The sequence below is a fragment of the Podarcis muralis genome, chromosome 13 (genome assembly GCF_964188315.1).
Source record: "Podarcis muralis chromosome 13, rPodMur119.hap1.1, whole genome shotgun sequence".
In the NCBI taxonomy this organism is placed as follows: Eukaryota; Metazoa; Chordata; class Lepidosauria; order Squamata; family Lacertidae; genus Podarcis; species Podarcis muralis.
Genome location: NC_135667.1, coordinates 46,593,833 through 46,618,850, shown reverse-complemented (window position 1 = coordinate 46,618,850; position 25,018 = coordinate 46,593,833). Strand labels below are relative to the sequence as shown.

The 25,018-nt window shown below is 47.3% G+C and overlaps 1 protein-coding gene across 1 annotated transcript; it reads left to right on the top strand.

Annotated features, from left to right (window-relative positions):
* Positions 1–1,665: 1,665 nt before the first annotated feature.
* Positions 1,666–19,092, top strand: LOC114581941 (amine oxidase [copper-containing] 3-like). Its single transcript, XM_028702670.2, has 4 exons — positions 1,666–3,686; positions 10,116–10,401; positions 13,631–13,760; positions 16,157–19,092. Exons 1-4 carry the CDS (start codon positions 2,111–2,113, stop codon positions 16,439–16,441), a joined length of 2,277 nt encoding a protein of 758 aa, XP_028558503.2. The 5' UTR covers positions 1,666–2,110; the 3' UTR covers positions 16,442–19,092.
* Positions 19,093–25,018: the final 5,926 nt, after the last annotated feature.

Here is a 25,018-nt window from a genome sequence, read left to right as displayed (position 1 = left end):
CACATCTGCGGGAGCCCTGCCCAGCGGCTGTGCCGACCCTGATGATCCCAGACAGAAGACAATCAAGATCACAAAGAACTTGCATATGGGAGTGGATTCAGCATGGACTGAAACAAAGGACAATGGTCAGATCTTCCCTCAGGGGGCAGGAAACTGCAAACTCCCCTTTGTCTCCTGGAAGTGACTCAAGGGGTAGGGGGGAAAGGAGGAACCAGCCAGGTGACAAGATACTCAGGTTACCACCAACTCCTCCCTCAACCCCTCCTTTCTGTAATATATGCATGATGTTTCTGGGGGTGGGCTTGACCTAGAGGAGGGGAATTTCAAAAGTTTTTATAAGACCTGGCACACTATTTTTCTGGGTCTTTCCTCTCTCCTGCAAGTGAGGGGAACACCCTGATGCATCAGTTCAATAAAGGCCAAGCCTACAGGCTGCTGTTTTGCTCCAAGTTATCCTGGTTGGTGTCTTTGTTTTTGTCCAAGAGAGCCCTCGGATTTTCCGGTAACACTGTGAACTAGAAAAAAAACTAAACTGTACATCTCTCTGAGCAAATTAACAAATAAACAAACAGCGAGCCGCACTCTTAAGCTTCCTTTGTCCATAGTACTGTGTTGGGGGCGGGGGGGGGGGTACGTGGCTCCAAGTCTTGGGGAGCTCATTTATTTAATCGTTTGTTCATTCGTTCAGAAGATGCATACCGCTTAACATTTTTGGCAATAAAATGAAATCCCCAGGTGGTTTGCAGGAGTTATAAAAGCAAAACACAGATAGGTCAGAATACAATAAATACATTTCAAGTCCAGAATTTAAAACAAGCCCACAATTGAATTTCAGTAGCTAAAGTTTAGCTGGTCCTCAAGAGGGTCTGTAGAGGGGGACAGGCCCAAGAAAGTGGTGTGGTGTAGTGGTTAAGAGCGATAGACTCGTAATCTGGGGAACCGGGTTCGCGTCTCCACTCCTCCACATGCAGCTGCTGGGTGACCTTGGGCTAGTCACACTTCTTTGAAGTCTCTCAGCCCCACTCACCTCACAGAGTGTTTGTTGTGGGGGAGGAAGGGAAAGGAGATTGTTAGCCGCTTTGAGACTCCTGAAGGGGAGTAAAGGCGGGATATCAAATCCAAACTCTTCTTCTTCTTGTTCCTTCAGGTTTGGCGTTTCCAAATTTCAGAATCGTGTGCCTTATTTTTGGTGCTGTTTGTTTTCTGCAAGTGACCAGAGATGTACCATGTTTTAGGCAGGCAAGCTTCCAAGGCTGTGTGAATTAGACCTATGGTGGCAGCTGGAAAAGTACAACTGGGTGTGTTACAGATTCCAGGTTTGCAATGTCCCAAATCACCAGCACACATTTGGAACAGATCCTAAGAAGCTGTTTCATTTTCCACTGAGTAACAGGAAAGTGCTTTCAGGTACATTATATTACCCTGTTTCCTTCATTGCTGCCCCATTTTGAAGTGTGTTGCTCTTGCTCAGAAACCCAGTGGGGTTTTTTTAAAATCAAGGAACTGAGAGTTACACAGACAACCCACCACGATGGCGCAGCTAGCTCAACAGTAAACTGAACACATATTCTTACGGGGTGAGGGCCAAGCTAAATCTGTGCTTCTGGGGCAGTGGGGGGTGGGCAATGTGAACATGGTGGAAAGGAGCTTTTGAGCGGCCTGAGAAAAGGGCAGAAAAGGGTTTCTGCCAGTGAGCAGGCATCATTACTTTCTCGGCTTGGGAGGGATCGGGTTACAGCATTTGTACAGAAACCTCCTCCAACCACCTCCTCTCCGAGGGTCTCTGCTAAATCTGGGTGTTCTGCCTCTCTGGGGTCTTGCCTAGCGCTTGGCGTTCTCTCCAAAGACCTCTTAGTCCATCATCCTGGGCCAAGAGCAGCTTGGGTTTATGGTGGATACATAGCTGGGCAGGGAAGAGCGCAAGCCTGCCTTTTATAGTCGCTGATGAGCCTCCATGCATTCCTAACTCTGAACCCTCCTCTAATTCTGAACAGAGCAGCAGCTTTCCTCCTTCCCTCCCTCCTTCCCTCCCAAACCGTTTCCTGCAAGGAAATAGCAGCTGGGGTTGCTGAGCGTTTCGCGACCACTGCTGCCTTTCGCAGACACCGGCATGAACATGAAAGCCGTGGTTGTTCTCCTGGTATTGGCTCTGGCTACCATTTTTGCTTTAGTTTGTGTCTTGATGACCAGAAAGGAAAAAGTCGTTAGGTGTGGCGTCTCAGGGCTCCAGAATTCTCCCGAAGGCACCAACCGAGATCCGAGCGAGATCTTTGCTGACCTGTCAGCCCCTGAGATGGTCCAAGTGGTGAAATACCTCAAGGAGAATCTTGGCGTCCACCTGGAAGATGCATCTCGGGCAAAGCCCTCCGATAACTGCATTTACTACTTGGATACGTACTTCCCCTCTAAAGAAGTGGCTCTGGGCTTCCTGGACCATGGAAGGGCTCAGCCCCACAGGGAGGCCTTGGCTGTGGTATACTTTGGGAACCAGCCAGATCCAAATGTCACCGAATTCGTAGTAGGCCCTCTTCCCAACCCAACGGGCCACCGTGACATCACGCTGAAGAAATTTGGCAGGAAGGTGCCGTATCACAGCAGGCCGGTGACGGTGAAGGAGTACAAAGATATTGACATCTTCATTTTCCGGGAGCTGGAGGCGGCCAACAACTTCCTCAGAGAATGTTGTGAGTATAATAGGAGTAACCTGGCTACTCTGACCACAGCTCCCCGAGGGTTTGAATCTGGTGACCGAGCCACCTGGTTTGTCCTGTTCCACAATGTCAACGGCAGCGGGTACTACATCCACCCCATTGGCTTGGAGGTGTTGGTGGACCACCAGAGTCTGAACATCTCTGAGTGGAAGGTGAAGAAAGTGTTCTACAACGGCCAGTATTATGAGAATATGGCCCACCTGGAGAAGGAGTTTAGAGATGGGCGTGTGAAGGAGGTCAGAGTGAAGGCAGCCCACCTGAAGAATGATTTTACTTCCCGGAAGCCTTCGGAATCTTCTCCTCATCCAGGCCCTTTGCAATTTGAGCCCCTCGGGATGCGCTATACCGTAGCCGGCAGCCATGTTGTCTACCGGTCTTGGAGTTTTGCCTTTGGGATGAACGTGAACGCAGGGCCACGCCTCTTCAACATCAGATTTGGCGAGGAAAGGATTGTCTACGAGTTGAGTCTGCAAGAAGCTCTTGCTACTTATGGCTCCAACTGCCCCGGGGGAATGGTGACTAGGTACATGGACGGGACCCTTGGCATTGGGAAATTTTCTTACGAGTTGGTTCGGGGAGTGGACTGCCCCTATACAGCCACCTACGTGGACCGCCACTACTTGATAGACTCTGACACCCCGAGACTGAACAAGAACTCTTTCTGCATCTTTGAGCATGACATGGGTGTGCCTCTCCGGCGACATTTTTCTGACATGGGCTCCTTCTATTACGGGGGGTTGAACAACTACGCTTTGGTCTTGAGGGCCATCTCCACTCTCATCAACTACGACTACGTCTGGGATTTTGTGTTCTACCAAAATGGTGCTATAGAAGTCAAGGTCCACGCCACGGGATACATCAGCACATCGTTCCTCACGGAAGGTGGCACTGCCTTTGGAAACAGGGTCGGGGAGCACACACTTGGGACCATGCACAACCATCTCATGAACTACAAAGTCGACTTGGATGTTGGAGGTAGGTGCCCCAGACTTCCCAAAACGTTATGTTCTCCCACCCTAACTGTGGAAACCGTAGCTGAATACTGAGAGGTGTTGCAGTTGGGAGTCCCACAACAAATCTAACTTCCCCCCAGGAATCTCACATTCTGCATTTCAAGTAATGTAAGGATTTGTGTGACTGTTTAGAAATTCCTTTTCCTATTCAGTCTATTTATAGGGTTTGACGTACCAGAGCTAGACGAGTGGGTTATAAAAGGGACGCTAAGTGTGAACCTTCCCTTATTTAGCACTCAGAAAACTAAACATTTTTATTTTTTTTGCCAGAACTTGGAAAATGGCATGTTGTTTTTTCTAACAATTTCCTAACAATTAGGCATGTTTGCTTCTTTATGCCACAACAGACGGGTAAGAGTCTTGTGAGACATTTGTGATGTATTTGTATCTTGTTTATTCTGGCTTAAATTATGAGTCAGGGAGGCTCCTTTAGGACCCTTGGTGATGTCACTGGAAGTATGATGAGGTCTGATTGGGACAGGGATTGGAAGAAGGTGAGTGGGTGGGATCAGGGCCGTGGAAGGGGGGAAGGGGGGGTGGACCACACTTGGTGCCCTCACTGAGGGGGTGACATTTGGCTCGTCACCTGCCTGCAACTCCTAAGCCTACCCCGAGCCGTCGGGGTAAGGGGGAGCTGCGCCGCTTTGCCAGCGACATTCCCCCCTTCCCCTTTTGTTTTGACAGCTTGGGGTAGGCTTGGGAGTCGCAGGTGGGCAGTGCGTTGAATGTCCAAGATGGGCGGCTCGCTCTGCCCCTGGCTGCAGGGTGCGTGCGCCGCTCTGGGCACCCGAGCAGCTATCCTGCACCTGGGAGGGCATCCTTCGCACCACGCCCCCCCTTGGGAGCGCACCCGCCCTGGGCAGTGTGGTGGGACCAAGGGGAAGACTGGCAAAGGTTAAAATCTAAGCCGGAGAAGAACTTTTGGGGCTGCAATGCCCACCTTGTACAGCAAGCAGTGCAAATCTCCAAGCTTTGCGATGCTAAACCAAGGATTGTGAAACTTGGATCTATCACAAGGTGAGGAGGCAGAGACCAGAAAGGCTCAGCACCTTCGGAAGGTCAGCCACAACTTCTGGCATAATGCTTCTCCCAAACTTGAACGTGCTGTTTAGGGTCCCCTTATTGGATACTTGGGAGCTGTGATGTCTGACATAAGGAGATAATTCTGTTATTAACAGAAGTGTGCAATCTGGGACGCGGTTGGCGCTGTGAGTTAAACCACAGAGCCTAAGACTTGCTGATCAGAAGGCCAGCGATTTGAATCCCTGTGACAGGGTGAGCTCCTGTTGCTCGGTCCCTGCTCCTGCCAACCTAGCAGTTCGAAAGCACGTCAAAGTGCAAGTAGATAAATAGGTACCACTCTGGTGTTTAGGTAAACGGCGTTTCCATGCGCTGCTCTGGTTCGCCAGAAGCGGCTTAGTCATCCTGGCCACATGACCCGGAAGCTGTACGCCGGCTCCCTCGGCCAATAAAGCGAGATGAGCACCGCAACCCCAGAGTCGGCCACGACTGGACCTAATGGTCAGGGGTCCCTTTACCTTTTACAATCTGAAACAACAAATAGTCTATAAAATGCAATCCATCACCTCGAGGCAGATTAAGAGAATTGATGGCACCTGTTTCTGGAACACTGGTAACATTCAGCTGACACACTGTCCCTTGTCTGGTTTTGTTCCCGTTTCCACCACTACTCCCCCTGCTTGCCTCAATGTGCCATAAGTAGAGATCAGGAGCCAGAAAAATGTAATCCAGAACGGTGCAGGTATGGCAGAAGCTCAACACGGCTTGAGCGAGGGAGCACATGTTGCAGGGAAAGTAACGGGACTCAGAGAAATAAAATAACGGAACATCTGATAGTACTAGCAATGACCGCTCCCCGCATAAAACGGGGGGGGGGCGACCTTTGCGTGGATGTGCGCAGCCCCTGGATCTGGAGCAGCTCCATTCAGCATAGGCTTGGCCTTGCCTTCCCTCAGGTGGGATACCTGGAGGTCTCCGCCTACCTCAGTCAGTTGTCCAATCCCACCTGGGGGAAGCGTTGCCAAGGAGACCAGGCCAGGTGGGGGAGGGATTACCTGCCCACACAATAGAGGGAGGATCTGACCTGGGAATCCTCACTTGGCTCCAGAGCTTGGCTCCACTAGCAAAGAGCAGAAGCGAACCAGAAACTTGGGCCAAGGGGAAGTAGCAGCTTGTAAATTATATGAGTAAGAGAGGGCGTTTAGGGCTTTACAGATGCATTGCAGAGAAAGAGATGTCGGTGAAGCAGAGTTCTTTAAATGGTTATGTTGGAACGGGGAAACTTTTCACATTCCCTCAGGGGCAAACTTCCAGAAGCTGTCACGTTAGGGGTGGGCGGTGCAATAAGCAAAAGTGGGCGGGACCATGAATGCGCACGGTAAGACTGAAGTCCAGCCACAAAGGAGTCAGAGGTTTCCACATCCCACTCACCCCCATCTCCTCCTCTCTTCTCCATCAGGATAAGCAAGAGGCACATTCCTGCCACAGAAAAGCACTTGGGGGATAGTGTGAGAGCAGAGCCAGTGAGAGGAGTGGCCTAGAGAGAGGGGTGTGGCCTTGATGGTGGGTGTGGCCTGAGAAGAATATGGAGGGTCCAATAGAGAAGCCTTGCCCCTCTGGGTTGTATGATCGGGATTAACTTCCACAGCAGCAGGAAACTATTGGCAGGGTTGGGTAAGCAAACTTACAGCTTGCTTGTAATCTCACCCCATTCCTCTTTGCATGTGGAAATGGGGAGATGCTGCTGTTCGGAGTCTTCGTTTGCTCAAACTCTGGTCCAACAAGGAATGTGGGGACAGCAGAAGATCACGGGCTTTGTGTACACAGAGCTCCGTTTTGGGCTCCTCAGGCTGGGAAAGACTTTTGTTGGAGTTCCCCAGAGAGCTGCCTGCCAGACACCAATCCTGAACAAGACGGTGTGGGGTGTAATCCACTGGGAGCAGTCAAATACAACATTCCTTGTTTTGCTAGAGTGGACATGCAAGGGAATGTTTGGTCCAGCCAGTCGAAACTTCCTGTTCCTCCTGGCCTGGAGCATCCTTCCTTGCATGTGACTAAAAGGTGGGCGCGGCCTTACCTGACCTAACAAAAGGTCCAGTCACGTAGCTACCTCTCTCTTTTCGACCTTCCTGCTTCACCTGGACTGGACTGCTGCCTGCCATAGCAGTCCCCATGTCATCTCTTTTTTAAAAAAAAAAGATTTTTATTAAAGTTTCAAAGATTATATAAAAACAAAACAGAACAATAAAACAAACAAACAAGAACAAAAACAAGTATAGTTTCAATCCCTTATTTTCTTGTAACTTACTTCCCCGACTTCCTCGTACCTCCCCTTTCTGTATTCCAATTTCCAGTTATTAATTCAGCAAATCCTCACCCTTATTTTTCATTTAAATTTTAACTTTTCTTTTCTTTACTTAACCATTACCGCTGGAAACCACATAATTTCTAAACCAACGTCATTCTAACATTCATTAATTTTGCAATGTTTCTTAAGATAGTCCTTAAATTTCTTCCAATCTTCTTCCGCTGTCTCTCTTCCCTGGTCTCGGATTCTGCTGGTCATTTCTGCCAGTCCCATATAGTCTATCACCTTCATCTGCCATTCTTCCAAGGTGGGTAGTTCTTGTAACTTCCAATACTTTGCGATGAGTATTCTTGCTGCTGTTGTAGCATACATAAAGAATGTTCTATCCTTCTTTGGCACCAATTGGCCGACCATACCCAAGAGAAAGGCCTCTGGTTTCTTCAGAAAGGTATATTTAAATACCTTTTTCAGTTCATTATATATCATTTCCCAGAAAGCCTTAATCTTTGGGCATGTCCACCAAAGGTGAAAGAATGTACCTTCAGCCCCATGTCATCTCCCATAGGGGGTAAACCTGTCTGTACATGCTTGTAACTTTAAGCCTAAAGCCTGCCTTCAGGGATCACACTGTGCTCTGCCTGATCGTAAGTAAAACTACGTTTTGTTCCTTATGAATAAGCCTGTGGTGTCTTTATTCTTTTAGGAGGGATTCAAAGGGGACCTTACCGGGAACACACAATTCAGTCTGAGCTAGATTGAGTTGTATAAGAGTAAAAGGCTCAGACAAGTCAGGAACTTGTTTTCCTGCAGCGTAAGAAGGGGAATGCGCTCTGCTAAGAGAAGAAACTTGCTGGCACAAGTTAGGAAGGATATTATTAAATGATACATCCTCTCCTGCCATCCTCAACATTCCCACAGATGGACCAGGCAGAGTCCTCTGTTACTCCACCCTTAGGTAAATGGCAAGGAGACAGTCTTCTAATGCCACCTGAAAAGGCAGTGATGCCATTGCAAGATAGTCACTGTAGTGTGTTTCTGTATATAAAGGGCAGAGTGATACAGTACATTGCTCACTTTCTCCTGGAAGAGAGGGAAAGCTATGGTGAACTACTGAAAAATGCTCAGATCTGGAAAATCTGGTCTCTTGTTTTCAAGCCTCCTGTTGGCTCATTGTGCAATTTAGGCCAACTCAGGGCTCACCCTTTGACCTGCTCTTTCCTGTTCTGATTAAGCTTTAAAGCGTGGGTTTTCATGGGGAAAGCTCTGGAGCAAAAAAAAAAGGGAGGGGCATTCAGATATGGTACTGTAAAGCTCTGACCGTGCCTTGAAAGTGTGGAAGAAAGTGTGGATAAGTCCCCCGTCTCCTCTTTTTCTGTCCCTCTGTCTCTCTCAAACCCTTAGTTCTCCATCTGTGCACAAGGAATAAGACCTACTCTGCTGATAAAATATGCACTGATTCATCATTTCATGCGGTGGCTGTAAGGAAACCAAATTAGGAAGTCCACAAAGAAATGCAAGCAAACGATAAGAACAGTTCCCACGATGGAAGTTAGGGAGGAGGGAGTTTCATAGCTGCTGATCAGCCCAGGGAAGCTCCCTTCCCGTTAGAATTTGCCAAGAAGAAGAAGAGTTTGGATTTGATATCCTGCTTTATCACTACCCGAAGGAGTCTCAAAGCGGCTAATATTCTCCTTTCCCTTCTTCCACCACAACAAACACTCTGTGAGGTGAGTGGGGCTGAGAGACTTCAGAGAAGTGTGACTAGCCTAAGGTCACCCAGCAGCTGCATGTGGAGGAGTGGGGAATCGAACCCGGTTCACCAGATTACGAGACCACCGCTCTTAACCACTACACCACACTGGCTCTCAAGGTGCCAAGCTGTTCTTGGCTGGTCTTAAAAGTTTGCAAGTGAAACATAAGACAGATTGCCTCTGAGACGACCCTGTTAGTAGACCACCATTATCCCCATCTGACGGGCGAATAACTGGTGCTGAGAGAGATGGGGATTTGTGTAATCCTACATGATGGGAGATAATTTGAGCCCACGCCTCCGAAATACAAGGTGGAAGTTTCCTCCACAGGCCCCAGTTGGTGTTCAGAGGTGCCGTGTTGCGCCCAAGATTGTGAGCGGCTGGCATGCGTTTCACGCGTGTGAGATTGCATCGTCAGGAGGAGGCCAAGTGCCCAGCCCAGCAAGGCTACCTCCTTCTCACGCTCAGGAGGAGCCAGCCATTGAACTGCACCACATCCGCCCTTCTCCACCCCTTCAGCATTGAGGGGGCCCAGTCCCCTGCCAGCTAATATTGAGGGGGGCCAAAGACCCCTCCGCCCCTAGGAGTTGGTGCGCCTCTTATCCCAGTGGCTGCAAGAATCACAGAATTGTAGAGTCGGAAGGGATCGTGAGAGTAATCTAGTCCAAACCCCTGCAATGCAGGAATCTTTTGCCCAAAGTGGTGCTTGACGTTATGGCGCTGAAGTTAACTCTCTCTCTCTTTCTCTCTGCTTTTCAAGTTTAAACATTTCACTAATTTTACACCCATTTAGACTTGACTTCCTTCCCCCTCTTTCTGCAGTTTCTTAAATTTATCTTTGATATCTTCTGCCTATCCAAATTAACTTAATTTCCTCATTTGTTCATCTTCTTTCAAGATATACTCTTATGAAACTGCAGGTTATTACAAGAATCCTGCCAATGTTCTTATCTGTTTGCAATTTGTCTGTAAATAATCAATAAACCATTTCCATTCTTTTATAAAAAGTTCGCTATCTTGATTTCTTATTCTCCAGGTAAGTTTCGCCGTTTCTGCATATTCCATAAGTTTTTGTATCCATTCTTCCTTTGCTGGGATTTCTTCTTCTTCTTTCCATTTTGGGGCGAGTAACATTCTTGCCGCTGCAGTTGCATACACGAATAAGTTTCTGTACAGTTCAGGTAGTTCTGTCCCTATAATTCCCAAATGAGATGAACAGTCTCGTGCTCTACCAACAATCTTGCTTTGTTGAGGGTTTGTCTCTAGGGACCGAAATGGGAAATCCTTCTCTCTTATTCTCTGCTTTCGTCAGGGATCAAGAACTCCCTGGTGGCTCTTGATATGGCGTTTGAGTCCGTGGCGGCCCCTTGGAGCCCAGAGCACCAGATCCAACGGCCCGTTCTCACAACCCGGACCCTGGACAAGGAAGAAGATGCTGCCTTTCCGCTGGACGGCAAAGTCCCCCGGTACCTGCACTTTGCCACCAGCCGGGAAAACCAGTGGAACCATCAGCGAAGCTACCGCATCCAGATCACCAGCTTTGCTGGAGAACACTTGCCTGAAGCTAGCACCATGGAGAGGTCCATTAGCTGGGGAAGGTAGGCAACAGGAACCATGATCTTTCTCTTTTTTTCTTAATTTTATTTATACTTTTCAGATACAGTGGTACCTCCGGTTGCGGACGGGATCCGTTCCGGAGGCCCGGCTGGATCCCGAGGTTTTCCCAACCGGAGAGACCGCTTCTACACGTGTGCGGGGCGGTAGAGCGCTTCTGCGCATGCGCAGAAGAGGTCTACCGCTTCAATGCATGCGCGCACAGCAAAACACCAGAAATATAATTCCAGGTTTGCCGCTTACGTATCCCGAAGTTTATGTAACTGGAGGGATACATAAGCGGAGGTACGACTGTATATACATTTCACTGATTTTACAATCATTTTGACGTTTTTCAACTTGACTTCCTTCCCCCTCTTTCTGCGGTTCCTTAAATTTATTTTTAATATCTTCTGCCTATCCAACTTAACTTACTCATTTATTTATCTTATATATATATATGTATATACTCTTATGTATCTGCAGGTTATTACAATAACCCTGCCAATGTTTTTATCTGTTTACAATTTATCTATAAATATTCAGTAAACCGTTTCCATTCTTTTATAAAAAGTTTGTTATCTTGATTTCTTATTCTTCTGGTAAGTTACGCCATTTCTGCACATTCCATAAGTTTTTCTATCCGTTCTTCCTTTGCTGAGACTTCTGTTTCTTTCCATTTTTGGGCAGGTAACATTCTTGCTGCTGTAGTTGCATACATGAATAAGTTTCTATACAATTTAGGTAGTCCTATCCCTATAGTTCCCAAGAGAAAGGCTTCTGGTGTTTTTTTTTTACAAACATTACTTTAAACATCCTTTTCATTTCATTGTATATCATTTCTCAGTTAGCCTTAACCTTACTTACAAGACCACCACATATGATAAAAGAACCTTCTTCCTCTTTACATTTCAAACACTTATTTGATTTAGTTTTATACATTTTTGCCAGTTTACTCAGGGTTGGATACCATCGATAAATCATTTTAATATAATTTTCTCTTAAACCGTAACATGCTGGAAATTTTATATCCCTATTCTACAATTCTTCCCATGCTTCCATGTCTATATTATGACCAACATCTATTGCCCCAAACAGCAAACCATGTCCTGTTTGTCTTTCAGATAAATGCCATCCTGTTTAATTTTTTTTAATATTGATTTTTCTTAAATTTTCAAAGCTTTAAACAAATTTATCATTCACTGATATTTTTCTTGTTGACTTCCAACCCTTCCTGCACTGATTCCCCCCCCCCCCCCCTTATCCTTGGTTGCTGCATAATAAAGGTAAAAGTAAAGGGACCCCTGTCTGATAAAGGTCCAGTAATGACCGACTCTGGGGTTGTGGCGCTTATCTCACTTTACTGGCTGAGGGAGCCGGCGTACAGCTTCCGGGTCATGTGGCCAGTATGACTAAGCCGCTTCTGGCGAACGAGAGCAGCGCACAGAAACGCTGTTTACCTTCCCGCTGGAGCGGTACCTATTTATCTACTTGCACTTTGACATGCTTTTGAACTGCTAGGTGGGCAGGAGCAGGGACCGAGCAACAGGAGCTCACCCCGTGGCAGGGATTCAAACTGCCGACCTTCTGATCGGCAAGCCCTAGGCTCTGTGGTTTAACCCACAGCGCCACCCGCGTCCCTGCATAATACTTGTTTCTAAATCCCCCCTAACTCCAGCTTATCATTCATTTTTTTGCTCCCCCTCGCTCGTAACTCAGAATCCTGCTCGCGATTTCATATCACTAAAATACGTTGAGAGATAGTCCAAAAAAAAAAAAAAAAAAAAAGGCCTCTACTTTTCCATAAGCAGTTCATCATTTTGATCTCTTGGTTTTACGGTCGATGTTGCCATTTCAGCATAGTCCGTTCATTTTTATAAGCCATTCTTCTTTGGTTGGAATCTCTTCCTTTTCCATTTCTGCGCGTATAAAAGCTCCAGCTGTCGTCGTTGCATGCGTAAAAACATAAGTCACCTTCTTTGGAACCTCCGTCCCAATGATCCCTAGCAAAAAAGGCTTTGGGGGTTTTTTTTGGGGGGGGGGGTTCACCAATTTAAACATCTTTTTGAATTCGTTATCCACCCTGTTTCATTTTGAGGGTCGTTCCTGGGTCAATTCAGTGCTGCTAAAGGGGACGCGGGTGGCGGTGTGGGTAAAACCTCAGCGCCTAGGACTTGCCAATCGCATGGTTGGCAGTTCGAATCCCCGCGGCGGGGTGCGCTGCCGTCATTCGGTCCCAGCGCCTGCCAACCTAGCAGTTCGAAAGCACGCCAGTGCAAGTAGATAAATAGGGACCGCTTACCAGCGGGAAGGTAAATGGCCTTCCGTGTGCTGTGCTGGCTCGCCAGATGCAGCTTGTCACACTGGCCACGTGACCCGGAAGTGTCTGCGGACAGCACTGGCTCCCGGCCTCTAGAGTGAGATGAGCGCACAACCCTTGAGTCTGTCAAGACTGGCCCGTACGGGCAGGGGTACCTTTACCTTTAATGCAGCAAAAACCATTCGGGAGGCAGCAGTTATGAGTCACCGGTCTCTGCAGCCACGACAGACGCTGTGATTCCCCAGTAGTTTGACTCCAACCCTGGAAGTGCACCCCTGGAGGGCTGTAGCTCAGTGATAGATAGATACACTTTATTCGCATTAGCCAACGGCCATAGCAACATAAAACAAGCAATATATACAATTGAAAAGACAACAGTGGGTAAAAAGGACAGTGAAATGACCAAGATTATTGTTCAGATAGTGGCCCTTAATCTCATTGCACCCTCGATAAACCTAGCAACCTTTGCTGTTGTCTGATCATTTTGATCTGATAAAAGAAAGAACAATATGGCCGCAGATGGGGTGGTAAGTAAGAGTGGGGTGATGATCTCATTCCTCAGATCTTTATAAAGGGGACTGCTTCTATCTGCGGTTTTTAGAGATGCCCTGGAAGGGCTCTGGTGGGGTACGGCCATGGATGGCTGTAGCTCAGTGGTGGAGCATCTGCTTTGGGTGCAGAATGCTCCCCTCGGGCTGGGAATGTCCGCTGTCTGAAACCTTTGAGCGCTAAGTGCAGACAATACTGATCTAGACAGGCCAGTGGTGTGACTCACTATACGGGAGTTGGGATGGGTGATAGCCATCTTGCCACGGACTATCATATTCTAAGTAGAAGACGGCACTGCTAGGAATAAAGACAAAGAACTTGCCTCTTGCCTCTCAACCATTTCCCCCATTATCCGCATCCTTCAGGTACAAGGTGGCTGTTACCAAGCGGAAAGAGGAGGAGCTGATCAGCACATGCATTTATAATCAGAATGATCCTTGGGATCCACTGGTGGTCTTTGCTGATTTCATAGACAACGAGACCATCGTAAACGAGGTGAGTGCTGCGACCCAATAATTGCACAAGGGACCGTGAGAATCATCTAGTCCAGTGTTTCCTCAAACTTGGGCCTCCAACTGTTGTTGTACTACAACTCCCATCATCCCTAACTTGCAAGAGCGGTGGTCAGGGATGATGGGAATTGTAGTCCAACAACAGCTGGGGACCCAAGTTTGAGGAAACACTGATCTGGCCCAACTCCCTGCAGTGGAGGAATCTTTCAACCAACATGACCCTAAGATCAGGAGTCTCGTGGTCTACCGACTAAGCTATCCTGAATTATTGCTTCCTGAAGAAGAGGGACAGAGGTCCGTTAGAGATGGAGAAAGCCTTAAAGGAGAAAGGGTAAAGGATATGTACCAGTAATAATGATAATGGTCTAAATGTTGTGAGTCTGGCATACCCAAAGAACATATGGCCTTAGATCTAGGTGATGCTCTGCCTAGGATACTATTACCGTATTTTTCGCTCTATAAGACGTACCAGACCACAAGACGCACCTAGTTTTTGGAGGAGGAAAACAAGAAAAAATATATTCTGAATCTCAGAAGCCAGAACAGCAAGAGGGATCACTGTGCAGCGAAAGCAGCAATCCCTCTTGCTGTTCTGGCTTCAGCGATAGCTGTGCAGCCTGCATTCGCTCCATAAGACGCACACACATTTCCCCTTACTTTTTAGGAGGGGAAAAGTGAGTCATAGAGCAAAAAATACGGTATGTTGCAGGGTTATTTACAAGGAGCTAAGCCTCTTTGGTGGGCACTTCATTCCTGTGGAACTTCTTGCCTAAGGCGGCTTTCAGACAGTACAGGAGAGGCATGAAGAGGGCAGAGCAAAAGCAGCCACACCGGCATAGTCTCAGATTGGTTGGGGAAAACTCTGGCGAGGAGGAGACTTAGGCAGCTATGGGAAGGCGGGGACCTTCAGACTCTGCAAGACCTTGTTGCTGTGCTCATTAGGCCTGGCACTTCTGAGCCGATTCTGTTTCCTGTAAGAGTTAAGTTCACTTACCCTGTGTGATTTATTGCTGGCTTGCTCCTGACCCCTGAGTTCAGTTGTGCATCTGATAGATAAATGGCTCACAATCTGGCCACAGACCATCTAGAATGGTTGAGCATCATCTACATCAGGGATGACGAATCCAGATGTTGCATAACTCCAGCTCCTATCATTCCCAACCTCTGGCCATACTACCTGGGGCTGATAGGAACCCGGCAACCTCTGCAGGGCCACCGAGTATCCATCTCTGATCTACATGCACCCTGTTCTCGACTGGCCCACCCAACTACAAGGGATACAAATCCTGTTTCAACACACTGAGAACTGGGAAAATTGAAATTGAAAAAAAATGAAATACTTTATTGTCACTTGTACAACTTGTATACAGTGAGATTACACGAGCACCCCCCCACTCAGCTCTCTTAGTCTTAATTCCCCTCGTTTACTGATGCACACCCACCAAACTCAAAAGTCAGTTGCCCTGTTGTTGTCTTTTCATTCAGCAGCCTAACAGCCCACGGATAGAAGCTGTTCTTTACCCTGTTGGTGCGACTAATCATGCTTCTAGATCTTCTGCCCAAGGGCAGGAGATCAAGGAAGTGCCGGCCAGGGTGTGAATCATCCCTGAGAATTTTCCTCACTCTCCTGAGGCAACGTTCTTCCGCTATTTCATCCAGCAGATTCACGAGACAGCCCATAATATCTTGTGCTGTATTCACCACCCTCTGTAGGCACTTCCTATCAGTTGATGTCAAACCAGCGTACCACACCTTGATGCAGTATGAAAGGACACTTTCTATTGTTGACCGGTAGAAGGAGATCATCAAATGTTGATTGATTCTTTCGCAATATTCTGAGGAGATGGAGTCTCTTTTGGGCTTTCCTAATCACCTGGGTTGTATTTATTTTCCAAGAAAGGTCTTCACTCCTAGGAATTTAAAGGAAGAGACTCTCTCCACACAGCCCTCCCCGATGTACAGCGGGGCTAGTTCTCCTCTCTTCCTCCAAAAGTCCAACACCATCTCCTTTGTCTTGCTGATATTAAGGTGCAAGTTGTTCCCTAGGCACCATGTAGATATTTTTTGGACCTCCCCTCTATACACTGATTCCTCTCCACCTGTTATTAAACCCATTAAGGTGGTGTCATCTGCAAACTTAATAATTGCCGTGGACGGGTCAGATGATACACAATTGTATGTATACAATGAATACAGGTAGGGACTTAGCACACATCCCTGTGGCGTGCCAGTGCTGATTTTTAAGGAATTAGATGTTACATGTCCAATCCTCACTGAAAAGAATTGAAGTTCTCTTCCATGACCATATTAGTGAGGAAAACATCTTCCACTCGTGACAAACAGGCCTGTTGTTGTGTTTCCTGCCGCTGTTCCCCCCAGGACCTTGTGGCTTGGATCTCCACTGGCTTCTTTCATGTGCCGCACGCTGAGGACATCCCCAACACCGTGACGGTTGGCAACGGGGTGGGCTTCATCCTTCGGCCTTACAACTTCTTCAACGACGATCCCTCCAGCAGGTCCCCGGACGGCGTCTACTTCACATTGGACCAAGATGCTAGCCAATGTGACGTCAACCCAGTCGCTTGCTTGCAGGAGACGGCTTCGTGTTCCCCCAACCTACCTCCGTTCACCTTCAGTGGCTTCCAGAACTTTACAAGTCCTTGACAAGAAGAAAGACTTTGCATTCCCCACCCCGCCCCATCTCAGTTTGCCCAAACATGCCTGTTTCAGCTGAATAACGACACTGTGGAGCCCCAGCAACGTCTGACCTAAATACTGCCTGCTCTCCATTTTCCTTCCGTCTACTCCTTCGCTTGTTGCTGCCTTGCCAGTGTTATCAGTTTGGTGTTGGGGAGGATTTTTCCTCTTAGGCCACGGGTGGAGAACCTGGTTTCCTCCAGGTGCTGCTAGACTACAACTCCCATCATCCACACTCACAGGGACTGATGGGAGTCGGAGTCCAGCAACCTGGCAGCAGCCCCTAGATCAGCTGAGAGACAAGACAGGCTGCAGGATCACTCTGCTGGCACAGGTGTGCTGCTTCCTCTTTTTGATCTTTTTTTTTTACCCCTGCTGGTCGTTAGGCGAACTTGTCATTTGAGTTGGCTTATTTCCTCCTCCCTCCTGATCAGTTTTCCTCTTATGTTGTGCCATTTTAGATTGTAAGCCCGAGGGCTGGCCCACGACATTTTGGCACCTGAGGCGGACCCCAAAATGGCCCCTCTCCCTGCCAGGGAATAAGAGGATCTGGGAAGATCTACATCAGGGATAAGGGGTTAGGGAGAAAGATTGACATCGGGATCTGCTGCTGCGGATGGACCTTGGGGCAGGAATTGACTCCCTCTTTTTTGTAGTGATTTGCGATATGCTTTGGGAGGCTTATTTGGTTTAAGAACGGGATAAAAAAAATCTTTAAGTTTGGGGTGGCTAACATTTTTTTCACCCAAGGGGTACATTCACCCTTGACCAGTCCTTTACACTGGGTGCATGCCAGTGGCAGGTGTGGTCAAAATTGGGGGTGGCTCCCCCATAGTCTCTCCCGCTTACATGTAAACACAGAGGACACAAACATACAGCTACTATTGGCCTCATGCTTCTCACCTGACTCACTTTGGTGAATGGGAGTTATTGCCCTTTTCCATTCATCCAGTGATTGACCTGATGACTGAGGTCAAGGTGATCTGCATCCTCATCAGGCAGGGATGGAGAAAAAAATTGATAAGAGTCTGCGCTGGAAACGAAATCGAGCAAAGGTGCACTTTCCAAAATAATATTCCAGCTGAAACACAGTTATTTTTCAAACTTTCCTGAATTTTGCGAAGCCGTTCACCAAGGAAACAATGTGGTTTTTTAAAATATATATATATATATATGCATGTATTAGAGGAAAGGGTGCGTAAAAATGAAGTTTGTGACAGTAACATACTGAAATGCATTCTACAGTGGTGCCCCGCAAGACGAATGCCTCGCAAGACGAAAAACTCGCTAGACGAAAGGGTTTTTCGTTTTTTGAGGTGCTTCGCAAGACAAATTTCCCTATGGGCTTGCTTTGCAAGACGAAAACGTCTTGCGAGTTCTTGCGAGTTTGTTTCCTTTTTCTTAAAGCTGCTAAGCCGTTAAGCCGTTAATAGCCGCTAAGCCGTTAATAGCCGCTAAGCCGCTAATAGCCATGCTTCGCAAGACGAAAAAACCGCAAGACGAAGAGACTCGCGGAATGGATTAATTTTGTCTTGCGAGGCACCACTGTATTAGGGGAAACGGCTCACAAAAATGTGTGCATTACTCGAAACTGAGCTTATTAGGAGAAACTTGCACTAAAACGCTGGCGATGTTTTGCAAACTGCTTCAAAAGGTGGAGAGCTACGATACGATAATCTTTATTGTCATTGTCCCATACAGAACAACGAAATTGAAAAAATCTACATAAGACATTCAAAAACCAACAAGCCTGCTATCCCAGCCTACTTAGCCCCCTAAAACTCTGATACCCCATTTTTAAATGCAATATACTCCCATAGAGACTCCTTACACTGCATTTAAAACCAAAATCACATTTGGATAGAAACTGTTTCTCAGGCGGCTAGTCCTAGTCTTTATAACCCTGTACCTTCTTCCAGAAGGCAGAAGCTGAAAGAGAAAGTTAGTTAAAGAGAAAGCTGAAGTTAAAGTTAGAAAAATTAGAAATGGAAGGAATCCCAGAATTGAATAATCCTTCCATCAGACCACACTGGGCCCCAATCAACCCAACAATATGCATACTACGTCTACTTTCATTTTCCTTTGCTTTTTGCCACTGCTGCCAAAATTGATGACGTCCAGGGGGAGCAGAAACATTGGTTTGTGGGCTATATCAGCCCCTGAATGGGGGGGGGGGCAGGGGTGACTTACCCCTGCTTCAAATAAATAAATGCCATCTGGAGGAACACAGGTTACTCCAACCCTCTCTTAGGCTGACTGAGGGGAGAATTTATGGGTTTACCAGATGGTCAATGAGATGTTTCACTCAACCGTTTTCCCTGTGATGGCTTATATAGGAAAGCAACTATGCGCTGGTTTTCTTAGGACGTAGAGCAGTCGTGTCACCTACCCTAGAGACAGAGGACGCAGACACCATCATACACGAGCTCAGAATGGAAACTGAGATCATAATCTGGCCACAGAATGCCTTGCTGTACGACTACTCCACTTGCGACAGGAATTTCTGTAGCATCCGCCACCCTGGTACAAGCTTGTAAATTTCCCTTTGCCGTGAGCAGATGGTTCACGGCTTGTTTCAGCGTTAAGTGAAATAAATGGGTTTGTGTGTTTTCAGTAGGGCCATTGGGTGTGTACGTTTATTGTGCAATTGCTCGAGATGTGTGCCTGAGTTGCGCCTAATATGCGGCCCAGTATACCTGGAGGAGCGTCTCCACCCCCATCGTTCTGCCCGGACGCTGAGGTCCAGCACTGAGGGCCTTCTGGCGATACCCTCTCTGAGAGAAGCCAAGTTACAGGGAACCAGGCAGAGGGCCCTTTTCGGTAGTGGTGCCCGCCCTGTGGAACGCCCTCCCATCAGATGTCAAAGAGATAAACAACTACCTGACATTCAGAAGACATTCAGGGAAGTTTTTAATGTGTGACATCTTAGTGTAATTTTTGGTCTTTGTGGAAGCCGCCCAGAGTGGCTGGGGAGGCCCAGCCAGATGAGCGGGGTACAAATAATAAATTATTATTATTATTATTATTATTATTATTATTATTATTATTATTATTACTACTACTACTACTACTACTACTACTACCATTAATTTGTCCCCTGCATGCCAAGTCCAGCAGATTGAGCGGGCGAGACCAATAGCAGTCAAGAAAGTTAAGAAAGCGTTTCTGCAAGTGCTATAGAGGGAAGTGAGCGGCAGGTGAGGCATGTCCACCTGGGAAAGTAGCCCATCTAGGAGAAGGAAAACTCTGATCCTAAACCTCATTGGGTTATTTTGGACCTGGAAGAGGGCAGAAAGGGGGTGGGCTGGGCTTGGTGGGATCTGGCGACTGGAAGCTCCCTGGGGTTCCCTGCAAAGAGACACTTCAAATGGCCCTTTGAAAGAATACTTTTCTACAGAGTACACACCATACATTTAAAGTTGTTGTTGTTTAGTCGTGTCCGACTCTTCGTGACCCCATGGACCAGAGCACACCAGGCACTCCTGTCTTCCACTGCCTCCCGCAGTTTGGTCAAACTCATGCTGGTAGCTTCGAGAACACTGTCCAGCCATCTCGTCCTCTGTCGTCCCCTTCTCCTTGCGCCCTCCATCTTTCCCAAAATCAGGGTCTTTTCCAGGGAGTCTTCTCTTCTCATGAGGTGGCCAAAGTATTGGAGCTTCAGCTTCACGATCTGTCCTTCCAGTGAGCACTCAGGGCTGATTTCCTTCAGAATGGAGAGGTCTGATCTTCTTGCAGTCCATGGGACTCTCAAGAGTCTCCTCCGGCACCAGAATTCAAAAGCATCAATTCTTCGGCGATCAGCCTTCTTTATGGTCCAGCTCTCACTTCCATACATTACTACTGGGAAAACCATAGCTTTAACTACACGGCCCTTTGTTGGCAAGGTGATGTCTCTGCTTTTTAAGATGCTGTCTAGGTTTGCCATCGCCTTTCTCCCAAGGAGCAGGCGTCTTTTAATTTTGTGACTGCAGTCACCATCTGCAGTGATCATGGAGCCCAAGAAAGTAAAATCTCTCACTGCCTCCATTTCTTCCCTTTCTGTTTGCCAGGAGGTGATGGGACCAGTGGCAATGATCTTCATTTCAGACCATATTTTGCGCTCTCCTCTTTCACCCTCATTAAAAAGTTCTTTAATTCCTCCTCACTTTCTGCCATCAAAGTTGTGTCATCTGCATATCTGAGGTTGTTGATATTTCTTCCGGCAATCTTAATTTCACTTTAGGATTCATCCAGCCCAGCTTTTCACATGATGAATTCTGCATATAAATAAGCAGGGAAACAATATACAGCCTTGTCGTACTCCTTTCCCAACATTTAATGTATCTCCCACGAAAAATCATGGGAACTGTAGTTAGTTAAGAGTGCTGGGGATTTTAACTCTGTGGGTATAAACTACAGTTTCCAGGATTCTTTTAGGAGGGGAGATGCGATTTAAATGTATCGTGTGTACACAGCCTGAATCAACCAATCACTCTTGGTTTAAATCATTTCCTACGGGCTATGTGTTCCTATGGTCATTTGGAAGAAAGCATGCATTCCTGCTGTAATGCTAATAATCTCCACTCCTGTCCCCACAGAATTGTGCCAGCCTTTTATGTTCTTTCTCTTTCGTTTGCTTTCAGTGAGTTTGCACAAACTCTCTCTCTCGACATGCCTCATGTTTTTTAGGAACCGTACCTGACTAGCTGTGGCTCACGGATAAATGACAGCTCTCTCCCCTGGGGTGCTTGCAGTACAGAACAACTAACTTTTGCTCTCCAGGGAAGATATCGCTGGGGCAGAGTGCCACTCTCAAGGCTGACAGACTCTGGGCATCCTCACATACACAATGCAGGAGAATCTGGGATAAGCACTACTTTCCCCCCTTTTTATTTATTGCTGTGAATGGAATCTGCTTCCTTACAAACTGTTGCATGCCTCCCCAATCTCAGAGCAGTGCAAGGTTTCAGGGGTCCCTGGCACTTACCTAGGATTTGTGTTTCCTGTGGAATGAGGGGCAGTGGAAACTGCGGTCTTTGGTTTATTTACACAGTGGGTGGTGCTGTGGTCTAAACCACAGAGCCTAGGGCTTGCCAATCGGAAGTTCGGTGGTTTGAATCCCCTTGATGGGGTGAGTTCCCGTTCCTCAGTCCCTGCTCCTGCCAGCCTAGCAGTTCAAAAGCACGTCAAAGTGCAAGTAGATAAATAGGTACCGCTCCGGTGGGAAGGTAAACGGCATTTCCGTGCGCTGCTCTGGTTCAACAAAAGCGGCTTAGTCATGCTGGCCACATGACCCGGAAGCTGTATGTCGGCTCCCTCGGCCAATAAAGCGAGATGAGCGCCGTAACCCCAGAGTCGGCCACGACTGGACCTAATGGTCAGGGGTCCCTTTACCTTTACAACCTAAGCCTATGATGGAGAGGTTCACGGCATTAACACCCCCAAAAGGGTTTTGCTTCTGCCATAGCTACAGCCTTGGATTCAAGCAGAAATCAGGCATGGCTCTGTATCCAAGCAGCCCAACCTGCCAGCTTCTCACTTTCTAGTTCACATTTACTCAGCTCCATCTCCCAACTCTGGCCTTTGTCTTTCTAACCACCAACGAGTTGAGAGAGGGGGCCCCATCCAATTGTCATCCAGCACAGAGCCATTTCCCTTCTTCCCTTAATTGCCCATACTTAGAGAGCCATAAAGGGATGCGGGTAGCGCTGTGGGTTAAGCCACAGAGCCTAGGGCTTGCCAATGAGAAGGTTGGCAGTTCGAATCCCTGTGATGGGGTGAGCTCCCGTTGCTCGGTCCCTGCTCCTGCCCACCTAGCACTTCAAAAGCACGTCAAAGTGCAAGTAGATAAATAGGTACCGCTCCGGCGGGAAGCTAAACAGCGTTTCCGTGCGCTGCTCTGGTTCGCCAGAAGCTGCTTAGTCATGCTGGCCACATGACCCGGAAGCTGTACGCCGGCTCCCTCGGCCAATAAAGCGAGAGGAGCGCCGCAACCCCAGAATCAACCACAACTGGACCTAATGGTCAGGGGTCCCTTTACCTTTACCATTAGATGGTCATAACCTCACCAGGAAGCTAGCCTGGCTATTCCAGAAATCGAATCTGTATTGGTTCCAGGAATTAGAAGGGACTCAGGCATACAGCCTACCCAGTCCCCACCCCCCAATTTATAACAGTGCTGAATAAGTTAGGTATCTTACTGGATGTTGCCTTGGGCACATTTTTATGGAAAGATGGGGATTTAAACAAATGATGCCATTTCATAGGTTTTTTGTAAACTAAATTTACACGGTTGGTTATCGTTTGTCCTAAATCTAACAAAAAAAAAAGCACAAGAGTTGTTTGCCAGTCTCCATCTTGCAATGTGGAGCACGCCATGGACAGGAGACTCTATTATTATTATTATTATTATTACCGTATTTTTCGCTCTATAAGACGCACCAGACCACAAGACGCACCTAGTTTTCGGAGGAGGAAAACAAGAAAAAAAAATATTCTGAATCTCAGAAGCCAGAACAGCAAGAGGGATCGCTGCGCAGTGAAAGCAGCAATCCCTCTTGCTGTTCTGGCTTCTGGGATAGCCGTGCAGCCTGCATTCGCTCCATAAGACGCACACACATTTCCCCTTACTTTTTAGGAGGGGAAAAGTGAGTCTTATAGAGCAAAAAATACGGTATTTAGGTCAAACAGTTATCTGCAAGAGGAGGAGATTTAGAAAGAGTCAGGTCAGTTGGTGATGAAAAGGTGACCTCCAGGAAAGAGGCGTTTGGATGAGGGGTGACCTTATATTGAATGGCATGTGAAGTGAGGTGTTGTGTGTTTTAAATGCTATATTGCTGTTCCTTTAAGCAAAAAAAAAAAAAAAAAACAAAACAAAAAAAACCACCTTCCTCCCTGAACAGAAAGCAAGCAACAAATGGCCTTTGGGGGCAGTGGGTGCCTGAGGATGAGGGACGCCACGTGCACTGGGATTTTTCCTGCAAATGTTCAGTGAACTCAGAGCTCCGAAAGAAAGACATTGCCAAGTAAAAAGAGCAGAGTTAATGTGTAACAGCTGGTTTGAATTACGGGCGTTGAGGAGAGGGAGGGAGGCTGCATTGTCCTTGGCTTCAGGAACCCCTTGTCTCGTCACTAGGCCTCCCTGGCACAGGTCTGGCTCATGATCAGGGGTCAACAATACCCCTTCTGTACATGAGCATCCGTGAGTGCAGGCGTCAGCAAACTTTTTCAGCAGGGGGCCGGTCCACTGTCCCTCAGACCTTGTGGGGGGCTGAACTATATTTTGGAAAAAATTATAAATGAACGAATTCCTATGCCCCACAAATAACCCAGAGATGCATTTTAAATAAAAGCACACATTCTACTCATGTAAAAACATGCAGATTCCCGGAATCAGAAGGCGATTGGGCCAGATCCAGCCCCCGGGCCTTCGTTTGCCTACCCATGTGCTAAGGTGATGTTGTTGTTGGTTTTTAATTTATTTATTTGGTTTTCCAGATTAAAGTTTTACAATCATATCTCCCACATACAACATAAAAGCAAGATTCCAAAAAATCCCCTGGACTTCCCTCCTCCTCCTTGTGGGTTCCTGTTGTTAATCCTTTCCTCCTGCATCTTCTATGATAATCCAGATCTTTTACGTCACCATTATGTCCGAAATTCACCATTAAGGTACAAGTGTTATTCCAACCCTACTAATGATTTTAGCTGCTTACAATGGTTTTTAAGATAAATAATAAATCTTCCCCATTCTCTGTGGTTTAACCCACAGAGCCACCCGCGTAGCTTGGTACAGTGGTACCTCGGGTTAAGTACTTAATTGGTTCCAGAGGTCCGTTCTTAACCTGAAACTGTTCTTAACCTGAGGTACCACTTTAGCTAATGGGGCCTCCCATTGCTGCCGCACGATTTCTGTTCTCATCCTGAAGCAAAGTTCTTAACCCGAGGTACTATTTCTGGGTTAGCGGAGTCTGTAACCTGAAGCGTATGTAACCTGAAGTGTATGTAACCCGAGGTACCACTGTATTATTATTATTATTATTATTATTATTATTATTATTATTACACCCAACAATGGGTGGAAGAAGCACTGTGTGTGGTTCCCCTCCCAAAAGTGTATTTCCGGGCATGGCACAGCACCCAAAAAGTGTTTGGGGCATGCGTGAGAGTGCAGCCCCCCCAAAAGTCTTTTTTTCCCCCCGCAGGGAAATTGCACCACAAAGATGGCACCCCAGATTTTGGCTTCCAAGTGTTGGAGGGCATGCTCTTTGGTGAGAAATGAGTTTCTTGAAATCTCAGGGTCAAGCTATGTGTCGCTTGGAAGCGTGTCAGGGATTGTGACATTAGGATCGTGGGTGGGGAGAGAAGGGTTAAGCCTCCCTGGCCTGTGACACAATCCAAATCTCCCCTTGCCCTGCCTGCGCTTACTATCAAGTAAAAACAAACAACCCCTGACGTGTTTTCGGAGATGCATTTAGTCCATGTGCTGTTTGACCCTCTGGGTCTCCTGCGCTCGTGTGCAAAGCCATGTGGGCTGAATGCTGAGCAGGGGAAGTAGGCCTTGTG

Excerpts from the sequence above, each read along its gene's own strand:
- LOC114581941 (XM_028702670.2), top strand. The coding sequence starts at position 2,111 with ATGAACATGAAAGCCGTGGTTGTTCTCCTGGTATTGGCTCTGGCTACC. Across the intron at positions 3,687-10,115 it reads AGTCGACTTGGATGTTGGAG|GGATCAAGAACTCCCTGGTG; the intron begins GTAGGTGCCCCA and ends TGCTTTCGTCAG. Across the intron at positions 13,761-16,156 it reads ACGAGACCATCGTAAACGAG|GACCTTGTGGCTTGGATCTC; the intron begins GTGAGTGCTGCG and ends TGTTCCCCCCAG.